Source organism: Musca domestica, unplaced genomic scaffold, assembly GCF_030504385.1.
Source record: "Musca domestica strain aabys unplaced genomic scaffold, Musca_domestica.polishedcontigs.V.1.1 18, whole genome shotgun sequence".
NCBI classification, from domain to species: Eukaryota; Metazoa; Arthropoda; class Insecta; order Diptera; family Muscidae; genus Musca; species Musca domestica.
In genome coordinates this window covers 10,993,205-11,013,999 of record NW_026712238.1, presented here as the reverse complement: position 1 = coordinate 11,013,999, position 20,795 = coordinate 10,993,205, and the positions used below count along the sequence as shown (strand labels likewise).

At 35.3% G+C, this 20,795-nt stretch overlaps 4 protein-coding genes across 5 annotated transcripts; 1 reads left to right on the top strand and 3 right to left on the bottom strand.

The window, feature by feature from the left end:
• Positions 1-3,575: 3,575 nt before the first annotated feature.
• On the bottom strand, positions 3,576-7,722 carry LOC101900396 (cell cycle control protein 50A). Its single transcript, XM_005188236.4, has 8 exons — positions 7,600-7,722; positions 7,463-7,536; positions 7,026-7,297; positions 5,280-5,487; positions 5,022-5,221; positions 4,830-4,965; positions 4,607-4,772; positions 3,576-4,124 (listed from the first exon to the last, which is right to left on the bottom strand). The coding sequence occupies exons 2-8, from the start codon at positions 7,518-7,520 to the stop codon at positions 4,079-4,081; spliced, it is 1,086 nt and encodes a 361-aa protein (XP_005188293.1). The 5' UTR covers positions 7,521-7,536; positions 7,600-7,722; the 3' UTR covers positions 3,576-4,078.
• A 2,527-nt stretch (positions 7,723-10,249) lies between these two features.
• Positions 10,250-10,887, bottom strand: LOC101900568 (uncharacterized). The gene has a single exon (XM_005188237.4). The coding sequence runs from the start codon at positions 10,816-10,818 to the stop codon at positions 10,363-10,365; it is 456 nt and encodes a 151-aa protein (XP_005188294.1). The 5' UTR covers positions 10,819-10,887; the 3' UTR covers positions 10,250-10,362.
• A 718-nt stretch (positions 10,888-11,605) lies between these two features.
• On the top strand, positions 11,606-15,618 carry LOC101900745 (PHD finger protein 12). The gene is made up of 6 exons (XM_005188238.4): positions 11,606-11,770; positions 11,976-12,166; positions 12,262-12,707; positions 12,990-13,249; positions 13,333-15,008; positions 15,075-15,618. Exons 1-6 carry the CDS (start codon positions 11,723-11,725, stop codon positions 15,247-15,249), a joined length of 2,796 nt encoding a protein of 931 aa, XP_005188295.1. The 5' UTR covers positions 11,606-11,722; the 3' UTR covers positions 15,250-15,618.
• A 1,098-nt stretch (positions 15,619-16,716) lies between these two features.
• On the bottom strand, positions 16,717-20,159 carry LOC101888608 (zinc finger protein 888). 2 transcript variants are annotated; one of them, XM_005188254.4, is made up of 5 exons: positions 19,948-20,159; positions 18,436-18,766; positions 18,029-18,356; positions 17,732-17,959; positions 16,717-17,397 (listed from the first exon to the last, which is right to left on the bottom strand). In XM_005188254.4, the coding sequence occupies exons 1-5, from the start codon at positions 20,065-20,067 to the stop codon at positions 16,833-16,835; spliced, it is 1,572 nt and encodes a 523-aa protein (XP_005188311.1). In that variant the 5' UTR covers positions 20,068-20,159; the 3' UTR covers positions 16,717-16,832. The 2 variants fall into 2 exon arrangements, with proteins under 2 accessions (XP_005188311.1, XP_058976914.1); XM_059120931.1 differs by lacking the exon at positions 19,948-20,159 and adding an exon at positions 19,028-19,848.
• Between the last annotated feature and the right edge of the window lie 636 nt (positions 20,160-20,795).

Genomic DNA, 20,795 nt, shown 5'->3' with positions numbered 1-20,795 from the left:
CCTCGACTTAGTAAGTGTAAACATGTTGTTACCCATGGTAGAATTAAGGTTGGAATGCATAAAGCGCTTATCTGGCTGACTTAAGTCATCGGCTGACTTCTTCGGAAATGAACAAAGGACCTTAGGGCCAAAATCGAACTAAGTCAACCTAAAACTATTTGTTCATCTACGAAAAAGTCAGCCGATGACTTAAACCAGCCAAATATGCGCTTTATGTATTTCCACCCTCACAAAAAATTCCACCCTTTCAAAATTATTCGTTTGACAACATCTCATTGTCAAAATTTATATTTATAAATCCATTGTACACAGAAATCAGAGATGGGAACCTCTTTTTAATTCAGTGAAAGGAACAACTCTAGTTTAGTAAAAATCTTCGATTTTTTCGAAATTTTTCCCGGAGGTAGGTATTTTTACCCTTATTCCGGGAAACTTTTTTTCTTGGGGGACGGACCCGGAAACCCAGATTTTTGACCCGAAAATCCGGGTTCAAGATCCGGTCTGAACCCGGATTCAATTACCCGATATAAACAATATCCTTTGGAAAACTTATGAAAATACCTATCCAACAAGTTTTCACATGATGGGGTAAGTGGTCAAGGTTCTGAAGTTATAGTCAAATTATCGATTTTTTGCACCCGGATTTTTTACAAAACCCACAAAAAGTCCAAAAAGGGCCCATTATGGGGATCAACAAAATTGATGTCAAATTATAGCTTACACTCTTACCTTTCCAAAATGCAACAAAATTGATACCTTTTTGGGGTCCAGAGATATGGGTCTTTCCATCCGCATAACCCGATCCTAACCAGTTCATTAAAATTATGTTTTCAGTAAAAAAGGTTTATTTCGGGTAGCAGTCGTTGGAACCACAAAAGTTTTCTAAATTTTACACTTTTTGAAAATAGCTGGCCTTTGGCTGGGGCTTGAGATTTTTTCCTCTGGGTATGTCCTACACCGGCTAACGTGAACCAAAGTTTTCTAAATTGGACATTTTTTGTAAGTAGCCGGCCTTCGGCTGGGGCTTGAGATTTTCTCCTCTGGGTATGTCCCACACCGGCTAACGCGAACCAAAATTTTCTAAAGGTATCGCAAGTGGTCGGCCTTCGGGCGGGGTTTGAGAGTTTCTCCTCTGAGTATGTCCCTCACCGGCTAACGCGAACCAAAGTTTTCTAAATTGGATACCTTTTGTAAGTGGTCGGCCTTCGGGCGGCGTTTGAGAGTTTCTCCTCTGAGTATGTCCCTCACCGGCTAACGCGAACCAAAGTTTTCTAAATTGGATACCTTTTGTAAGTGGTCGGCCTTCGGGCGGGGTTTGAGATTTTCTCCTCTGGGTATGTCCCACACCGGCTAACGCGAACCAAAGTTTTCTAAATTGGATACCTTTTGGAAGTAGTCGGCCTTCGGCCGGGGCTTTAGATTTTCTCATCTGAGTATGTCCTAAACCGATTAGCGCAAATTATAGCAATTTGGATAGGTAAGAGTGTCAGCTATAATTTGGCATCAATTTTGTTGACCCCCATAATGGACTCTTTTTGGACTTTATAAAAAATCCGGGTCCAAAAAATCGATAATTTGACTATAACTTCCGAACCCTGTCCACTTATCATGTGACCACTTGATGGATAGGTATTTTCATAAGCTTTCTAACGATACCTATATTGTATTCGGATCTAGTCGGGTCTTGAACCCGGATTTTGGGGTCAAAAATCTGGGTTTCCGGGTCCGTCCCCCAAGAAAAAATAGTTTCCCGGGATCAGGGTAAAAATACCTACCACTGGAAAAAATTGAAGAGTTTTTACTAAACTAGAGTTAAGCCCCATGTATTATCTCGTGATAATACCGAGGTAAAATTAAGAAAGTAAAATCATAAGCATACCCATAACTGCATTTTCTGTAATTTACCTTGTCTATTTAACTGCAAAACAAGTAAAAAAGTAGTACTGGAACAGACCATGTATTATATCCTGATAATGCAAAGGTAAAATTAAGAAAAATATTTTCTGTAATTTAACTGCATATAAAGTAAAAAAGTGTCGGTCGGTTTTGCCGACAGATGTATACCCTCAGCCAATGTTCGATTATTTTAAAATATTTTGTCTTCTGTTATGAATTTTAAAACTCTTGACCCTCTATGGAGTAGGTTTGGGAAGAATGGGTCAATATTGTCCAATTGTTTCGCAATTTATGTCAGATAAAAGTATTGAAAATGTTTTCCCTTTGTGGGTGAGGTACCAGAAGAGGCTCGTAGATACATAGTATCTTCACAACAGATCTTGTGTTAGCAAAAATGTTTGTATGTGTGAAATTCGAAGAGAGTTGGATGCTTATTTCGCTTTCTTTGAGCGTTATGTTTTTCAAAATTTTGAACTCGACCTCGACCATCTTTATAACAGATCTTGTGTTGATGGTAATATTAAGACGTACCACATCTGGAATGGAATCGGATGCTGATTTCGCAATTTATGAGCTTCATGGATATTCAACATTTTGAGCGATTGTGGGGGAGGCACCAGAATGAGTGGACCGATATACTCCGTCTTACTTCAGATCTTTGTTTCATAAAAATAGTAGGATGTGTGAAATTTGAAGACAATCGGACTCTTACATCATATTTTTTAAGAGTTATAATTATTCAAAATGTTGACCCTTTATGGGAAAGGCACTTGATGGAGTGGACCAATATTATCCATTTTGGCACGAGACCTAGAACTGCCGCAAATATAAGGATTTACAAAATTAGATTATTGCTTCCCTTTCTGTGCAGAAAATATTTTTTTTTTTGCAAATTTCGACCATTTGTGGGGGAGGTATAAGAAGGAGTGGACCGATTTTGTCCATCTTAACACCAGACCTTGGGTTAATATAAATATTGGGACGAGTGAAATTGGAAGACAATCGGATAATTAAATTACATTTGATGAGAGTTGTAATTATTCAAAATTTTGACCATTTGTGTGGGAGGTACTTGATGGAGTGGACCCTTACTGTACATTTTCACACCTGACCTAGCACTGACGCAAATATTAGGATTTGCGAAGTTGGAGCAAAATCGGATTATCCTTTCTCTTTCTGTGCAAAAAATATATTTTTTGAAAATTTCGAAGTGGAGCCGATATTGCCCATCTCCGAACTCGATCTAAGTTTGACAAAAATATTTCGATGTACCCAGTTTGGACCAAATCGGATACTTCCTGTGAGAGAAAGGATTTGGTCCAAAGAGACCTAGGGTCTAGAACCGTCATTTCGACTAGGCCGTATTTTCGACAATTTGATACGGTCAAAATATCAAATTGTATATACCTTCTGTAGCCATATGGGTGAGGATATAAAAAACAGGTTCCCATCACTAATTTGTGTGTGTATGTACAATGAATTCATAAGTAAACATTTTGACAAAGTTCGAAGTTCGAAGATGGGCTATATCGGTAGTTTCTTAAGAGAAAGTTCCATACGATTTCTATAGATTGCAAAACTTTTCAGAACCATTGTAAAAATGGAAAACATTTATTTATATTATGTTCATTTCATATAAATTGTTTATTTTATCCCACTTCAAATCAATGAAAACCAAATTTAATTGGTTTGTATAATGTTTATTAAAAAGATCACAAGTGATTTATAAATTATGTGCTTATATGATAATAAAAAACAACAATTATAACAATGAAATGTCATCGCAAAAAAAACTACACATAGACATTTTTTCCCCATTTAAGAAAAGAGGTAAGCAGAATTTAAATACCATTTAGATTTTACAAAACGACAATCTTATTTAAAAAAATAATTAGGTGTAAGATTAAAGTAAATTGAAAAGAAATTCAAATAAAAAACAAATGCTTATCAAATATAAACAATACTATTATAGTAAGACACTAGACAGTTTCTCAGTAGAATCATATTAAAACATCTAATAATATTTATTTGTTTCGTTATATCGTAGTATATACGTCTTTTATAAACTAACACAATGCAATGAAGGACCGGACTGCTTAGAAATACGGCAATAGTTTTAGCATGTTCACATACTACAGACATACACATATGCAGGATTTTTCTTTGGATTTTTTGTGATCATTTATGAATATGGTGTACGAGGATTAACATTGATCATTTCCGAATTGCTGTAATAAAAGAAAATACATATTATTAATTTGTGGTTTAAACATATTTATGAAATAAAATAGTAAATTAAAAAATAAAATTAAACCCGAGACTAATGTTTGGAGATCCTTTTTGATTTTTTTTACATTTTCGAATTTAATTTTTTTAGAAATTTTTAATTATCCCCAATCGAAACTATCGAATTTTGTATTATTTAATTTTTTTTGCACGTAAATAAAACTTGTGCATAAATTCCCCATTGTTCCGATGGATTTCCGTGTAGAATATATGACCAATACCAGTGATTACATATAAATGAATGTGCAAACAGAATTGAGAACATTGTTTCTCATTTTTTGTTATAATGATTTTTATTGTTTTCGATAAATGCAACTGAAAAATGAAATAGTAATCTTAAATTGGGGCTTGTCCACTAGTGGTGCAATTCCCCTCATTCAAAAAAAAAAACGAAATAAAATAATTTTATGGTAAAATATCAAACCTTTTACTACACTTGATATGTATGATCAACAATGCAATGCCAAGTATAAGACAGATACAGCCAACAACAATATATGCAATGCCCAAAAATGGATTCTTTCCGCCCAGCAATGATGTTGTGGATAAAATCATTTTCTTGGATCCATCAAAGGCCGAAACGGGATATCCTAAAGAGAAAAAAATGCTTTACGAATTGCAGGGAAATGTATATTAAATGTACGTACGATAATCTATGATTAATTTGTAAGGTCCACTTTTTAAGCCATTTTCAAAATTGGGCTTACTATGATCAATGCGTCGATATAATTTACGGAAACTGGGCAGGGCAGCGGTACGCATCCAAACAATTAGATCTTCATTCTGCAACAAAATAAAAAACTCATTATCCATCTTATTTTCATTCCATTATGGCTTACCTGAAAACCATTGTTATCGGGATTTTCAGGATCCAATTTCCATAATGGCTTGCTCCAAAATTTAGGTTTGGCAAATTTCTCTAAAGCTGCTTCTAGACTACCTTGAGGATTACGGAATTTCACTTGTTTATCCGAGGGCCATGCAATGCCAGTATTTAGCAATTGAACAGATTTGTTGTTATACTCTAATGACAAGGTATCTGAAACGATAATTTTTTCATTAGATTTTAATTTATTTTTCTCTCAATTTAATGTTACCATTAAAAAGTGAATTTGCAATAGCACCACATGGAGCAATTGGCATTTGGACACCAGTTATCGGATCATCTTCATAGGCAAATGGTACACAATCTGTGGATGGTGTCTGTGACAAACGTCCAAGCAGTTGATCATCATCGCGAGATTTTACATATCGTCTGTGGTTTTGGTAGTAATTGCTAAGGCCATAATACATATAAACATTTCCCTAAAAACATAAATGTAAAAGCAATAGAAATAAGTTTTGCGTCCCTAAAAATTTATAGCTTTACAGGTTTAGCAAAACAACGTTTTTATACCCTACACCACAAGGTGGTCAGGGTATTATGTCTTTGTGCATTTGTTTGTAACAGGCAAAAGGAAATAAGATAGACCCATAGTTCCTTTTGATGATCTGCATAGAATCACATTCTGAGTCGATTTATGCATGTCCGTCCGTCCGTCCGTCCGTCTGTCCGTCCGTCCGTCTGTCCATGTATTTTTGTAAACAAAGTACAGATCGCATTTATTGCCCTATCCAGATGAAATTTGGCACAAATCATTTGCTTGGCCCAAGGACGAACCCTATTGAAATTGGAGATAATCGGTCAAAATTTGGATATAGCTCCCATATATATCTTCGTCCGATTTGCCTTTTTTTGTGCACCAAACGTGTAATATCAGCCCGAATAGTACGGAATTTTGCACATACAACCAAATTAAGCCTAAAAATAAGTATGCCAAATTTGATCGAAATCGGTTCAGATATAGCTATAGCTCCCATATATATTTTTCATCCGATTTGCTATTTTTGTCGTTCGCAGCCGTAATATGCACTTTGTAACAACAATATTTGGGGAAATATACCAAATACAGCTTAGAAATACATTTGCTAAATTTTATCGAGATCGGTTCAGATTTAGATATAGCTCCCATATATATAACTTCGTCCGATTTACATTTGATTGTGCACCAAACGTCTAATATTTGTCCAAATTGGATGAAATTTGGCACTTACGACCGAACTGAGCTAGTATGTCAAATTTGGTGAAGATCGGTTCAGATATAGCTATAGCTCCCATATATACTGTTCATCCGATTTGTCATATTTGTTACCCACAGCCGTAATATGCACTCCGTAACAACGATATTCAGGGCAATATATGAAATACAGCTCAGAAATATCTTTGCCAAAATTTATTGAGATCGGTTTCGATTTGGATATAGCTCCCATATATATTTTTATCCGATTTCAAATTAATTGTGCACCAATTGGGCAAAAAAGTCCGAATTTAAAAGATATAAATGCATCGGCATATTTAGTCCTTTGAACTTTAAATTATAATCATAGCGTGTATGATTGAATTCTCCTATAAAATTTTTTTTAATTTTTATGCGGAGCTCTACTAAATCAGCAAAGTGGTGTAGGGTATCATAAAGTCGGCCCCGCCCGACTTTAAGACTTTCTTTACTGGTTTTAATCTTAAGTAAACTTGGAGTGAGTAATACCAAAGACATGTACTATCCAATATGTCACAATTTGATAAGATTGCAGATTATTATTAATTTAGTTATTCTTTCACAGAGATTTTAATGAAAATTAAAATCTATCAACAAATTTATGCTCTACTCCAAAGTTTCTTGTGTGCCAAGGTATATCTCAAAGATAAGAATTATTTAATCGCAACAATTAATATTCAATAAGCTCTAAAAATAGTTATCTATTTTTTATTACATATATGTATGTATGTGGACCCTACTACTCACCACAAAATCTTTATCTAGGGTAAAAGTAATTTCACACTGGCATGTTGAACTTGGATTCTGTTCAATGTAATACGAACATGTAACATTATTTTGGCCAACTTTAAGGCAATCTGTATAGTCTATAACATGTTCGCTAACTTCATCGGAAAAGTACAATAGAGCTACACCGACTGGTATGAAGAGTATACCGATGATGAAAAACGTTGGTAGAACTGTGCCAGCGGTCAGAACAGGTTGCCATGCTGGTAAACGTTGCTGTTTAAAGGCAGAATCTGAAAGAGACAAATAACATAAATATTGGTAATAGTAAGATAAAAAGTAATGTTACTTCCGTTTACATTGTTAGTCATATTATTGACCCCCATCAATTCCCAACAATTAATCACCAATATTCAACTGTTTTCTTTCTCACGTACATTAATAGACAATTTTCTTACCTGAAGGTCGTTTGGACTTTTGCTGCAGCCCTTGGGTCTCTACAGGCTGCGAAGCCATTTCTACATATAAATAACTAGAGGAAAAGTATATATTTTATTAGTAAATTGACAATAAGTAAAAGAAAACAATGTAATACCAATAAATCAACGACGAAAAATGTAACCCCTTGTCTGCAAAAACACAAATATAATACAAAGCCGTATGTATTTTTCACAAAGGCGTTGCGGCATCACTTTATTCTGTTTTTGTCGGCGGCGAAGTCCTTGTTACATCATGGGGGGTTCAGCCCCATAAATAACTCATTTAAAATTCAACAAGTTAATATAATCCCTCTATTTTTATTTCTTTTCAAAGATAAGTAGATTTTATATGTTTTCTTATGCGACGCTAATCGGAGATTGTTATTTCAGCAAGGTTGCTATGATATGCATTTTTAACAATTTTTACAAACCTGTATAATTTTTCATTTAAAAATTTAAATTCCAAAATTGATTTGACAGTTCATTGTCCTTGCAGCTGTTTCGATGCGACTACCTATATTCTTCTACCATGGGTTTAATCATATCACAATAAAAAAGTATGATGGAGCTACCAGGTTTTTTGTATTTGCATTTATTGTTTCAAAAAAATAAATTTTCAAAATCAATTATTAAGAGAATCGATCAGCGTGTATTTGAGATATTATTATTGGAGTTGCAATCATATGTTGACAATTTTATTCAAAATTGTACATAAAATATAAAATTGCGCAAACATCTGTTTCTGAATCCATTCAAATTAGAAATGAAAACCTGATTTCAATGATATTAAATTTGACGAGGTAATTTTAGAATGAGATTGCCTTTGTAACTGTACCAAGGCTATTGCATTAATTAAGTATTTAACCCTTTATAGCCTGACTTTTTTCTTTTCAATGAAAAAATTTTATATGTTGTATTTTAGGACCCTTAACAACGTTTGTTCTACGACTTTTCACAATTTTGCGTTTTGGACATTTTAGGGGAGGTTTTGTGTGTTGGTTCTTTGAAGAACCACCAGGCTCTCCTTTGACAAGTAGAATGCATATGGCTTATATATGAATTTTTTTTATTTTCATTTAAATTATATACGTATTTCAGTTCATTTATTCAATGTTTTGTATGGTATTCTAGAAAGCAGTTCTACCTCACATTTAATGCAATACACTGTTGTTCTAGATGTGCAATTGGGCATTTTACAACGAGGTTTGCCTGTTGTTAAGTATTTCGGGAAGTGCCCAAGATTATTAAACCGCACGTCACTAGGCGGCATTACTACCCGAACTCGTTTTGGCACATTTTCAGGGGTCTCACATCCTCCAGTGCTTCTTGGACGTCCTTTCCTTATGGATTGTGTGCCAGATTTTACTAAAACTTTTCTGACGTCTGCGATAAATTCGTGGAAAGTCAGCATTTTATCTGTACGAGGAGATGAAGAGAATTGGCGTTTATATAAAATCCACGCATTTATCATGTACATAAGACGATTTTATTCTTATGCGGCTTCTACCAAAGCACGAATCCTTAAGATCAACACCTCCCATGTACTTGTTGTACTCGTGGATTATCGCAGGGTAATTATCGATTGGGTAATTTTTCTGGCAATTTGCAGCCAGGAATTCGGTTACGTTGAACTGTTCCAAGCCCATAGATTCCCTGGGTGCGTAAATAAGCCAATAAAGGAATAGTTCGAAGAAAATTCTGTAGTTCTTGAAAAGCGGAACTTTACGAGCAAGCCGCATCACAATATTTGCTGCTGCTCCCAAGTCTGGTTCATTGTCCAAAACATGGTATTCGCATCATCATTTGTCACTATATGGAAATCGGGATCGTCTAGACTTTCGTCGTCAAATCTGATATATCGCCAATTTCACTTATTGACCATTCAAAATTATTGACGAATGCTTCAAACTCTTTAGCCGCGGTAAAATCTTTGTATTTACGTGGCATTTTTCTATGAAAAATTAAACATTTACACTAAAATTAGAAAAAGGCGCTAAAGCACTAACGAATTTCACTTCTCTAATGAGTGCCTACTGGTTCTTTGAAGGACCGAAGGACTTTTACACGAAAAACACCAACAAAAAAAATTATATTGCTAAAAAGATAATTACATGGTTTTAATATAGTGCACAAATAATAAAAATTAATTTTATTTGGTTCTTTTGGAGCAAAAGTTTTGATTTCAATCAATTTGAAAAAGCACGACTTGTTCACTTTGAAGCTTTTGTGTGTTTTTCTGATAAACGTCAAAAATCAGGTGTTCAGCACCGAAAAGCATATGATTTTCTTTTTCGCTATATGGCATACATTATAAAGAGAATATTTGCTGAATAAACATTGCGCAAAAAATGTAACAGTTTTGAAAAACAAGTCTCTGAAGTTGAGGTTCCTGAAGGGACCACCAGGCTATTAAGGGTTAACATATAGTATTGGCCAAAATAAGTAAAACCAGTTAACGCGTCACCAAGCATGTCTCTATTGTTATATTTTTGTTTAAAACTAAAATAACTTATTTTCCCACTTCATGGTCAGTTAGCAGCGGTTATGCGACTGCCTGTTACATCGCCCTTTGAGACATGGATTCATGATAACATATCAGAATAATAACTGAAGTTGATCGCCTTTATGACCGTTTCATATCAACTGAATGATTAATCATTTACTGGTTTTAATACTATAATGTGTGGATGTAGTTTTAAAACTATTTCCTTCTGGTTTACTTACTTGAGATGAGAAACTCCAATGTATATAACTATAACAAAATAATTTTTGGTTTTTAGTTTCATTTATTTAAAAATTAAATATAAGCTTTATTTTGAGAATTTTTGTAGAAATGCGGAACATACAAACCCATACTGCTTTCGCCATTATATGGCACATTAATAACACTCATTTTGTATGGACCGTTCCAAAGAGAAATTATATTCCTCCTCTTCGGTGACCGACATTTGTCTTGTTAGGAAAGCCAATATTCCATCGACTTGCGTTTGTGTATCATCAAAAGTTGACTTTGTACATAATTGGGGAGCAAGGACGAACGGTATATCATGTACATAGGGAACGGGATGGTTTTGCGCTACACTGTTTGTGTCAGTTACTGGTGGAGGCCCATAGGGATACCTTGGATATGGAGACCCATATGCTCCTGCAGACGGTGGTATTTGTGGATACATGGGATGCTGAGGTGGTGTTGGCTGCTCTGGGCCATCGCTTTTTTTCTCTACAAAAATGAAATCATCTGCGCCGTTGCTCTGCGAGTCATTTGTTGTTGATGGACCTTGGATTATAACTGGGGAGTCTGGATTCTGTGCCTTTTTGGTGAAAAATGAAAACATTTTTTCTCGTAAATAATCACTTTGTTAATTATAGAGGAATAGGAATAGAATATTTATGAATAGAACGTCATTTACAAACAAAAAGAAAACACTGTCGATTATACATGTTTGGACGGCGTAGTATTTGTCAACAACGTCGATTGTTCTTCTCAAAGGCCACTTTTATATTGACGTGTGACATATACATTCGCAATTTTCCTTTACATGCAAGAATTTTCAAGTTTTACAAGTGTTTACGTAAAACGTATACCATTTCACATAATAGCTTAGAAATTGCACTAAATCAAAATAAAAAATCACTGTTCTTTTACATAGAAGCCAGCCGATGACTGAAGTCAGCCAAAATAGCCTTTTTATACCCTCCACCATAGTATAGAGGACCCCACAAAGTATATATATTCTCGATCAGCATAAAATACTATGTCGATTTAGAAATGTCCGTTCGTCTGTCCGTCTGTGAAATCACTCTAGCTTCTGAACGAAATGAAGTAAATTACTCAAATGTGTATTATGTCTGCAGGACTTTTGGTATTGAAAAAGGGGCTCTAGTCCACGTCTTCGTATATCCCCCGTATAACGGTTCCTCCCGATTTGCTATATTTTGATGATTTTAGCGACATTATTTAGCGGAATTGTTTCAAATTTGGTATTTGAAGTTCGTAATGGATACTATTTATTTAATTAAATTATTTCTCTGCTGCTCCGAAAGTCATCCTCAAGTCGGCAAAAATTTTTGTCACGCCGTGCCTGATTGTCTGTACTTTGTGAGTCGCCGTCTGCGAGTAATATATTAGGCTTCGTTGTCTGCATGCAAGAAGGAGTCCTTAACGTTGTTGTCCATAGATAGAATAACAAACGATTTATTTATTAATAAATCATTAATAGAGAAATAACTTTTGGGACAATGTCTAAAACTGAAACTAATCCTAATGCTGAATTAAGCATTATGGAGGTAAGTGTACGAAATGTGGATTAAGTCAAAGTGAAAGCCAGACAGACCAATCAATGGGCCATTAAAGCAACTCTGGTGCAATGAGAAAAAAGTGGGAAATACACATTTCCCATAGTTTTCATCGGGTAGCACTTAACATTATTTCATGGATGTCTTAAATATTTGGGAAATATTCGTTACTGAAAATCGTTCTATTTTTCCTTAGCAAATACAAAATTTGATAAAACCACCGCCAACTGAGGATGAAAAATTAGGCGTTCGCCCGACGGCTACGAAGCATCCCTACTACAAGAGACCTGGCCGAGGCCATAACCATGATTTGTGCGATGCATGCGAGGAAGGTGGTGACTTGCTCTGCTGTGATCGTTGTCCCTCCAGTTTCCATTTGCAATGCCAGTAAGTAAAGGAAATGCTTGTGTGCATGGGCAACATTATTCTCCTCTCAAGTACAGGCATGTATATATAACACATAACCTTAAATTATATTGCAGTGATCCTCCACTTACCGAAGATGATATTCCCAGTGGTCAGTGGTTATGTCACAATTGTCGCATGACCTTAAAAACCGCTCCCTCACACTCATCGAAATCGAGCTCCGTGGAGCGTACGTCTACAACACCAGCAGTGGCAGCAGCTGCAGCTGGTGCCAGTTCAAGACCTAATACTCCATCCGCTGGCGGTGATTTGGAGTCTATTCCATTGAAAATTCGTCATTTGCGTAAACGCAGTAGTAGTCGTGCCTCCTTTTGCAGTGATTTGAGTAGTACAGAAAAATATCTTTCGAAACTACCAGTTGGTATACAGAGAGCATTGGATCCAAATAAAAAGCCCACGCCCTTAGACGAACTTATCAAGGCGGCAAGTATATTAAATCCAAAGCAATTTGAATTGCCCAGAGAACTCGAGATTCACACACAATTTCCGGGCAATGACAAAAGTGAGTTTGGGTTATAGATTTAAATGAATGTCGTTTAGATTTAAGATTGGAATAGGAAATATCTTTGACTGTTGATGATAATTGTTGTTAATATTTAATTTAATCAGAAAGAACAGATCAATGTTTATGTTTAAACCTTTTTAGTTTAAAGTCTTCTATCTTTTTTTAAATTATAATATGTTTTATTTTGTCAGGGATTAAACTTACAATTAGCCACTGAAGAGCTGATATTTGCTCCAAAATTTCTGTAACTACTAAAATGTTCATTTATTCTCATTGCAGTTGAGCCTATACGAAAAAATGGCAATAACCATAAAAAACCGAATTATCGAAGAAATTCCAAACCTTTCGAGTTGGATTCCCAGGGTTTAGTGCCCTTGCCAGCCAAAACATGCTTTTATTGTCATCGTTCGTGTAAAAAAGCACCACTTGTAGCCTGCGATTATTGTCCATTATATTTCCACCAAGATTGCTTAGATCCTCCAATGACGGCACTGCCAACTGGCTTGTGGATGTGCCCAAATCATGTGGAAAATTTTATTGTATGTTTAAGCAAGAAAAAAAAAAACAGATTTGAGCCTTTTTAACAACAATGTTGTCCGTTTTATTTTTTTACTTTGTATAGGACAACAATCTACTGTCGAGTATTTCAGCAACGGAACGTGTTCGTTTGTGGGACAAATTTTCACAGCCGTTCGATCACGAGGCTGTTAAAATGGATTTTTTTCGTCGTGTACATATGAAAAATCCACCATTTCGTATTAAGGTGCCGGTAAAGTCCAGAGAGGCTATAGAAGTACCTCCCATGGTTAAATATCATTATGAAAATCCGCCTCCCCTATTACCCTCGCTAAGAGAAACTCTACGCTACGACATTGTTAAACGACGCAAATGCTTGCCTAGTTCTCCAGAGGTTATATCAAAAGAGAGTGTCGCCGAATCATTGGTTAAGGACTTGGAGGCTTTGAAGACGGCAAAGGCTAAATTTAGAGAAATACAAAAAGAATTGGGACGTGTAGAAGAATTGAGCAGCAGTAGCAGCAGTGACAGTGAAGATGATGAACAAGAGGAAAAAGAAGACAATGATAATGTTGAGAAGGCAGATCCATCACCGGAGGATAGTAAAACACCAACTGAGTCCAAGGAAAAATCTCTAAAATCAGACAAAGAAGGCAATGATGGTTCACAGGATGAGGATGCCGATAAATCGGCCAGCAAAACAGCATCACAGAAATCTAAACGCTCAAAACGAAATTCGACAAGTCACTTGTCGCTTGTGAAAGAAACTGAAATCAAGACCGAACTTGAAGTAATGCCTGAAGAAAAGGAGGAAAAGTCAGCTCAAACACAGACAACGCCAGAAGAGCATGTTAAAAATGAACCCCTTAATCAAAGTGGTGGCTATGATTCCGATGAAGAAACAAAATATGATCCACAAATAGATGCAGAACTTCAATATTTAGATGTGGATTTGATAAAGAAATTGGCTTACCAACGTTTGCAACAACTCGTGCAGGATCACCCGGAAATTGTTGGACAATATCAAAATCGTACAGCTGCTAAGCGTATTCGAGAGTTAAATCAGCTGCCACATCAAGTTTCGGGAGAACAATTGCCGCCTCCAGTTCCATCGGCTATTCTCTCGCCAACTGATGTGCGGCGATTAAGCATAATGTTCACCGGGGAGACATCATCTATATTGGCGCAGCCCAATTCCACTAGTGAAGATATGCCTCAATTACACCCCGCATTAGCCACTGCGGCAGCAATTGTGGCCGCCGACGAAGAGGAACAAAAATATACACCACGTGTGTATACCGATCAAGAGAAGGCATACGAAATAGCCAGCAGACTTGAATTGAAGCTTCTGCGACGAAAAATACGTGCCAGAGCTGTTCTAACTCCTCTGGGCGATATCCTCGAAGATAATCGTTGGTTTAGCAACATTGAACTGCACTCGTCGTTCTTTATGCGATATCGCAGCATTAACATTGGCTATGGCGACTCAAATATGGGAGTGGACGTCAATTTATCTGTCATTGGCTATTGCCGACGCATATCTCCCAAGCATGCCACAATTTTCTATGATGATTTTACAAAAACCTATGAATTGATTAATTACTCTGAATATGGTACAGAGGTCAATGGTCAATTGTATTCCTGCGATTTTACTGAACCACCACCCACACCTGCTAAAAAACTGAAAGCTGAAGATGTTGAATTGCAACGTAAAGTTCAAGCTATTTTGGATAAGCGAAGAGGCATACAGCGTCATTATTATGTGCTCGATAACACGGCAAGGTATGTTGAGCATAGTAGTATGGAATTGGTATTTTGAGATTGATTTTGTATTAAAATGTTTTACAGAATGGCACCACCCCAAAAACCGGACTGCAAATGTTCACCATACGATGAGACACCCATGATAAAGGGTGCCTGGGAAGGGACAGCTATTTTGCAGCATGGTTCGCTTGTGCGTTTTGGATGTTTGGCATTTGTCTTCTCGATACCTAAAGCAGACACCTGCAATGGCCAGGGATAAATAGCCAGAGAGCCCGTTCAAAATGCTCCTAACGAAATCATCTCACACACAAAAGTACAACAAACAAAATTTGAAATAATTTTGTCGTTTTTCATACATATATTTTTTTGATTTTAATTTTAATCAAATCACTTGTAAGTAATTTTGAAAAGCAAACTATTCATTCATGATTAACATGATTTTAGAACTGTTTTAAAATTGTTTTGCATAGATTAAGATATGGAAATATGGACAACAATTGTAGATGTTGGTATACAGTCGATTGACACTGTATATATGTTAGCGTTTTAATGTAAATAATTTGTACATGCCCATATGTACATAGAAAACAATATTAAAATTATCAATATCCCAAAAAAATAAAAAAAACATATATATATATATATTTCAGAAGTACACAGTAATTCATAAATATTTTCACATTATTCTGAATAATGTTATTTTAAAATAATACATTGATTGAAAATACATTTTTAAGATTTTTTTTGAGAATAATTTAATTGTTTTTTAAATTATTATGGGATATTGAATCTAAAATCCACTGATCGATTTTAGTAGAAGTATACAGGGTGAGATAAAAAAACTGCAACCAACTTCAGACTGTTGTCATTTCTAAGCCACTCGTCCAACAGCTGTCAAAATTATTCCAGTGACAGCTCATTATATTAGGTGTGTCTGGTTACTTTTCCTGCAGGAATTTTCCAGCAACATCTTTCTGAGAGAGTAGAGAGAGTAGGTGGTGGCAACAAATATTGAAAAATGAGCTCGGGGTAATAATTTTTTAATATTTGCCGAATGGAATATTGCGATATGTTCAGCTCACGAGAAATTTTTCGGCCACTGTGAAGCGAGTTTCGATCAAGTAGCTTCTTTATATTTCGAACCATTTCTGCTGATGTTGCTGTTTTCTTCCGCCCACTTCCTTGACGTCGGCCTACGCTACCATTATCACGAATAACTTTTTTTTTTCTGGAAAATTCTCACCGAAATGCTTTTGTACGCTTGTAAACAATATAATGAGCAGTCACTGGAATAATTTTAACAGCTGTCGGATGAGTGGCTTAGAAATGACAGCAGGCTGAAGTTGGTTGCAGTTTTTTCATCTCACCCTGTATTCATTCTAAATGTGAGAAAGAGGGAGGAGAAAATCCATCGTGTCGTTTTAAGCCACTTAAATCTTCTGGCTAGATAAAGAAATCTGTTGGCTCGGCGTTAGAGAATGAAGACAGGTCGTGTGTTATTTGTCCTCCCACAAGCCTGTGTTTCAAATTGATGTAAGTTGGACAGTGGCAGGGCAAATGTTCGACCATCTCAATTTCTTACTCATTTTGGCAGAGCCTACAGTAAGCATTTAGAAGTCATGGATCCACGTTGCAATGGCCGGTGATATTTCGCTCATGTTTTTCTTTAAATTGCCCCCAATTGGTTTAGTTTATTCCTAATCTGAAAGAAACTAAATACAAAATGTTAAATAAATAAATTTTATTATTTTAACTCTGATGATGATGATTATTTCTAGCATTCAACAAAATATTGTTGGGAATGAAAAGCAATGGAACTTCTAAAAAAAATACTGAATTTCACTACTGTCCATCCTGCGGCAATGTTTTAGGTTTTAATGTATCTGGATCTAAATTGAAACGTTCCATTTTCTTGCGCCACCACTCTTCGGGATGTTGACGTTTAACATGGGCATACATATTGGCACGCGAACGTGATTCTTTGCCACAGTGTGGACAGGCATACAACAGGGCACCGGTGTGTGTGGCCATGTGTTCATCTAAGTTCCGTTTCTCACGAAACACCTTATCGCATAGCGTACACGGCAGATTTTTCTCCATTTCATGCCAATACTGTACGTGTTTCTTCCAGGTACGTTGTGTTGTAAAATTACGTCCACATATCTCACATGAACGCGGACGTTCTTCGTGCCGCATACGATGTAGGCGCAAACTATCATAGTTCTTGTAAAATTTGTGACATATGGTACACTGAACGGGGGGTTCAACAATTCCCTTGTGCGTTTCGTAGTGTTTCTTAAACGATTCTTTAGCTTTGAATGTTTTACCGCAAATCTCACAAATGTGATAGTAAATATCTTTGTGTTCGGTGTCAATGTGTTGTCGCAATGCTTGTTCATTTTCGAAACTGTTTGGAAGAAAAATAGATGTAAATATTATGAAACATTTCAAATTAAGTTAAAATTTAACGTATACTGGAACGGTTTTAATTGGTTTGTCCCGATTATCTAAACCGAATCGAAACTAAATGGCAAGAATAGGCACCAAAGCCGTGGTTGCAAAAAAGCGGCCTTGATTCTATTCAAACCCAAAGGTTATAAAATATTTCGTTTCTTACAATTGCTTTAAATCGATTTAGATAAACAGGTTATTTGTATATTTTCTGATTTAGAATTTAGAATAATTAAACCTTACGAGAAAACCTTCTGTCCGGTTTAAACTTAATTGATATAAGGACTTACTTTTTATTGCTGCATATAAGACATCCCAGACTCTTTTTACCTCCTTCCTCAGTTGCGTTATGCTTATGCAAATGATTGGTGTATGCCTTAAAGCTACGAAATTGTCGGGAACAATGTGGACATTCATGATATTCAGTCGCTGAGGATTCAGTATTGTTTGGATGTTTGGTCTGAATATGATTTGCCAATTCTTTCAGATCACTAAGTACCACATCACACTGCTTACATCTGTAAAAAATCATGTAAATAATAATATATATATCTTAATCCCTTCTCATGGCATTTTTGTGATCCTACCTAAATTTATCAGGATTTTTATGGCGAATCAAATGGTCAGCCAATTGCCTTTGCTTTTCAAATACACTATTGCAACATTTAATGTATGGACGTCTTGTGTGAGCTATTAAATAATGTTCTCTTAGTTCTTTCCAGGTATTAACTGGATTTTGACAGATGTCACATTTCAGCTCTACGCATGCAGATATAATTTGTTGAGCTGATAGATAACTTTTTTGTTTCTTTTCCCTTGTGAACTGTTTTGTTTTATTTGGGTCAGTTTTATTGGTTTTATTTTTTGCTTTGGATTTGGTCTTTTTACATTTGAGATTTATCAGTGGCATGTCATCTGAAAAAAATATAAACAAGTTGGTTTTATAATAATTTCTTATAAGATAATTTTCCATTCTAAAGTTATTTATGCATACCATCCGATATACTATCATCATCCATGTAATCATTGTCAGCATTATCATCTTCTGCTATTTCCGTTTCATTCAAAACATCTCCAGTGATAATTTCATCATCATCTAAATCCATCTCGGTTTTAACGAGATCAATGGATGGTTCAAATATTGCATCATTTGAGTAACTATCGTCTGTATCATCTTGACACTCTGTTTTCAGTCGAACTCCTAGATATTGATCTTGTAGATTGGACTGTTTAGAGCTAACATCTTTGCAGAATTGATTGAAACCAGACAATTGGTCATGACAATCCCGACAAATTGTCGTTGATATGACATCGTCCTGAAGAATCTTAAAAAGAAATTGGAAATTATCAGTTCGGTAAAAATTAATATATATAATAATGAGTATTTTTAAAATAAATCAATTCACGATACAAATAATTTCTTTGGAGTGTAGCTGGTTAAGCAAAGTTATTTTAATGATTTTGTATAACAAATTCTAATTCGATCAAGAATTTTGAAGAATAAATATATGAGATGTATGTAAATAAATATAATAAATATGTGAGATGTATGTATGAGGAAGTAATTGGAAGTCGATATCTAAAACTTTTAATGTTTGGACATTGCAGTGCCATATCCCCATTTGTATTTTTTCTATATCCTTCCGAAATAATTTAGAGAAAATAACTTCGGGTCTATTTGTATTCTTTCCATCCACTCATAGCCTGGTCTACAGTAGCTAATACAGCTGTCATTCCAATTAGAATTATTAAATTGGCTCTCTTTTGCGTATTCCAGCTGCAGTGGTAATTCATAAGGTGTGTCTGGTTACTTTTCCTGCAGGAATTGTCCAGTAACTTCTTTCTGAGAGAGTAAGGTAGTTTTATTCTCTTTTGCAAGGAAAATGCGAAAAGTAAACAGACGGTATTCCTGCAGAAGCTTGCAACTAATCAGCTGATCAAATCAAAACAAACCAATTTGTCCCCCATAAGGAGAATTAAAACAAAGGAAGCAATACTAATTTTACAAGTTTTTTAAATAAAAATGTTAGAAATAGTCTTTTATTTTCTTATTACATATTAACATTTACGTTTTTCACATTTTGTAAAGTTTTTCTCCAAAAACTATTAGTCTTGCTAATTCCAAAAAAAATTTTCAAATTGAAAGCACAAAAATAAATAAACAAACAATAGAAAACATCTGATTGAATGTCGATGGATGAGAAGAAGAAGAGTTGCAAGTGATTGCAAGAAGAAATTTTTCCAGCAAGAATTTGCAAACTCTCACTGAAAGAACTGTCAAAATTTCTCTCTCCAACCGCTCTCTTTTGCAGAACTTTTGGGTTAACAGACGACTTCCAGTAACAATTTGTAACAATTGTTACAAATTTTAGGGTAACCAGACACACCTATAGTTTTAAGGAATCTTAGTTCATGGTCCGGTCCCACGACAATATAAATGACTTTTGCCCCAATTGTAACACAATTATTGTAGTAATTAAATTCTTTTCCTTTTAGGAAAACAAACCTTAATCTCCAGATATTTTTCAATTAACGCCAAAACTTCCTCCTTTCCATCGTGAACGTCCGTGAAGAGTTTTATAACTGATTCCTGAGGAATATCTGTTAGACACAATCGACAAACCATTTTTCCAAATAGTGTTTTCTTTTATCCGGAAAAAGGAAAAAAGTTAATGGTCTACTGATGTGTATATTTTCTTCTTTTTATGACATTCACTTGAGAGTGGTAACAGATTGATTGATTTTCTCTAGCTAATATTAGGCGTGTTCCATTACTTAGTCATTGGTTGCAAGGAGATGTCTGAGTCAAAAAATTCGAAATGTAATGCCATATGTTCAAATGTTGTGTGTTTTCATATTTTATGATGAATTGCAATAAGAATGCTGTTTGCAATAATAATGCTGTTTGTTAACTTTGTATTATTGCTGGTAAGTAATGTCAAATTTGATGTTGTTCCACTTTTGCTCGCTCAAACTCTTGGTGTAAAGTGTTTCCAAGGAGAACATATATTTAATAGAAGAGAGCGACATTCTTTTTTCAAGATAACTGCGTCACCATGTAAATAAATCTTGTGTAAACTATAGATTATTATGTCACTTGATATTTTTCAGTCTAAAGAGCCCTTTGAAAAATCAAAATCAATCATGATTGGTTCGTTTTCCGACAATTGATTTCGAATAAAAACAAACGTGAACATACATTTTTTATTTTCTTGCTAATCAAAGTGGTGAAAAATTGTAATTGTGATTTCGAAATATTTGTGTTGTTACGTGTTCCGAGAAATAGGTAAAGCTGGCCATAAACGAACGATAAATTCGAGCAATTTGTTGGGTTTGTGGTCGCGTTTTTACGTC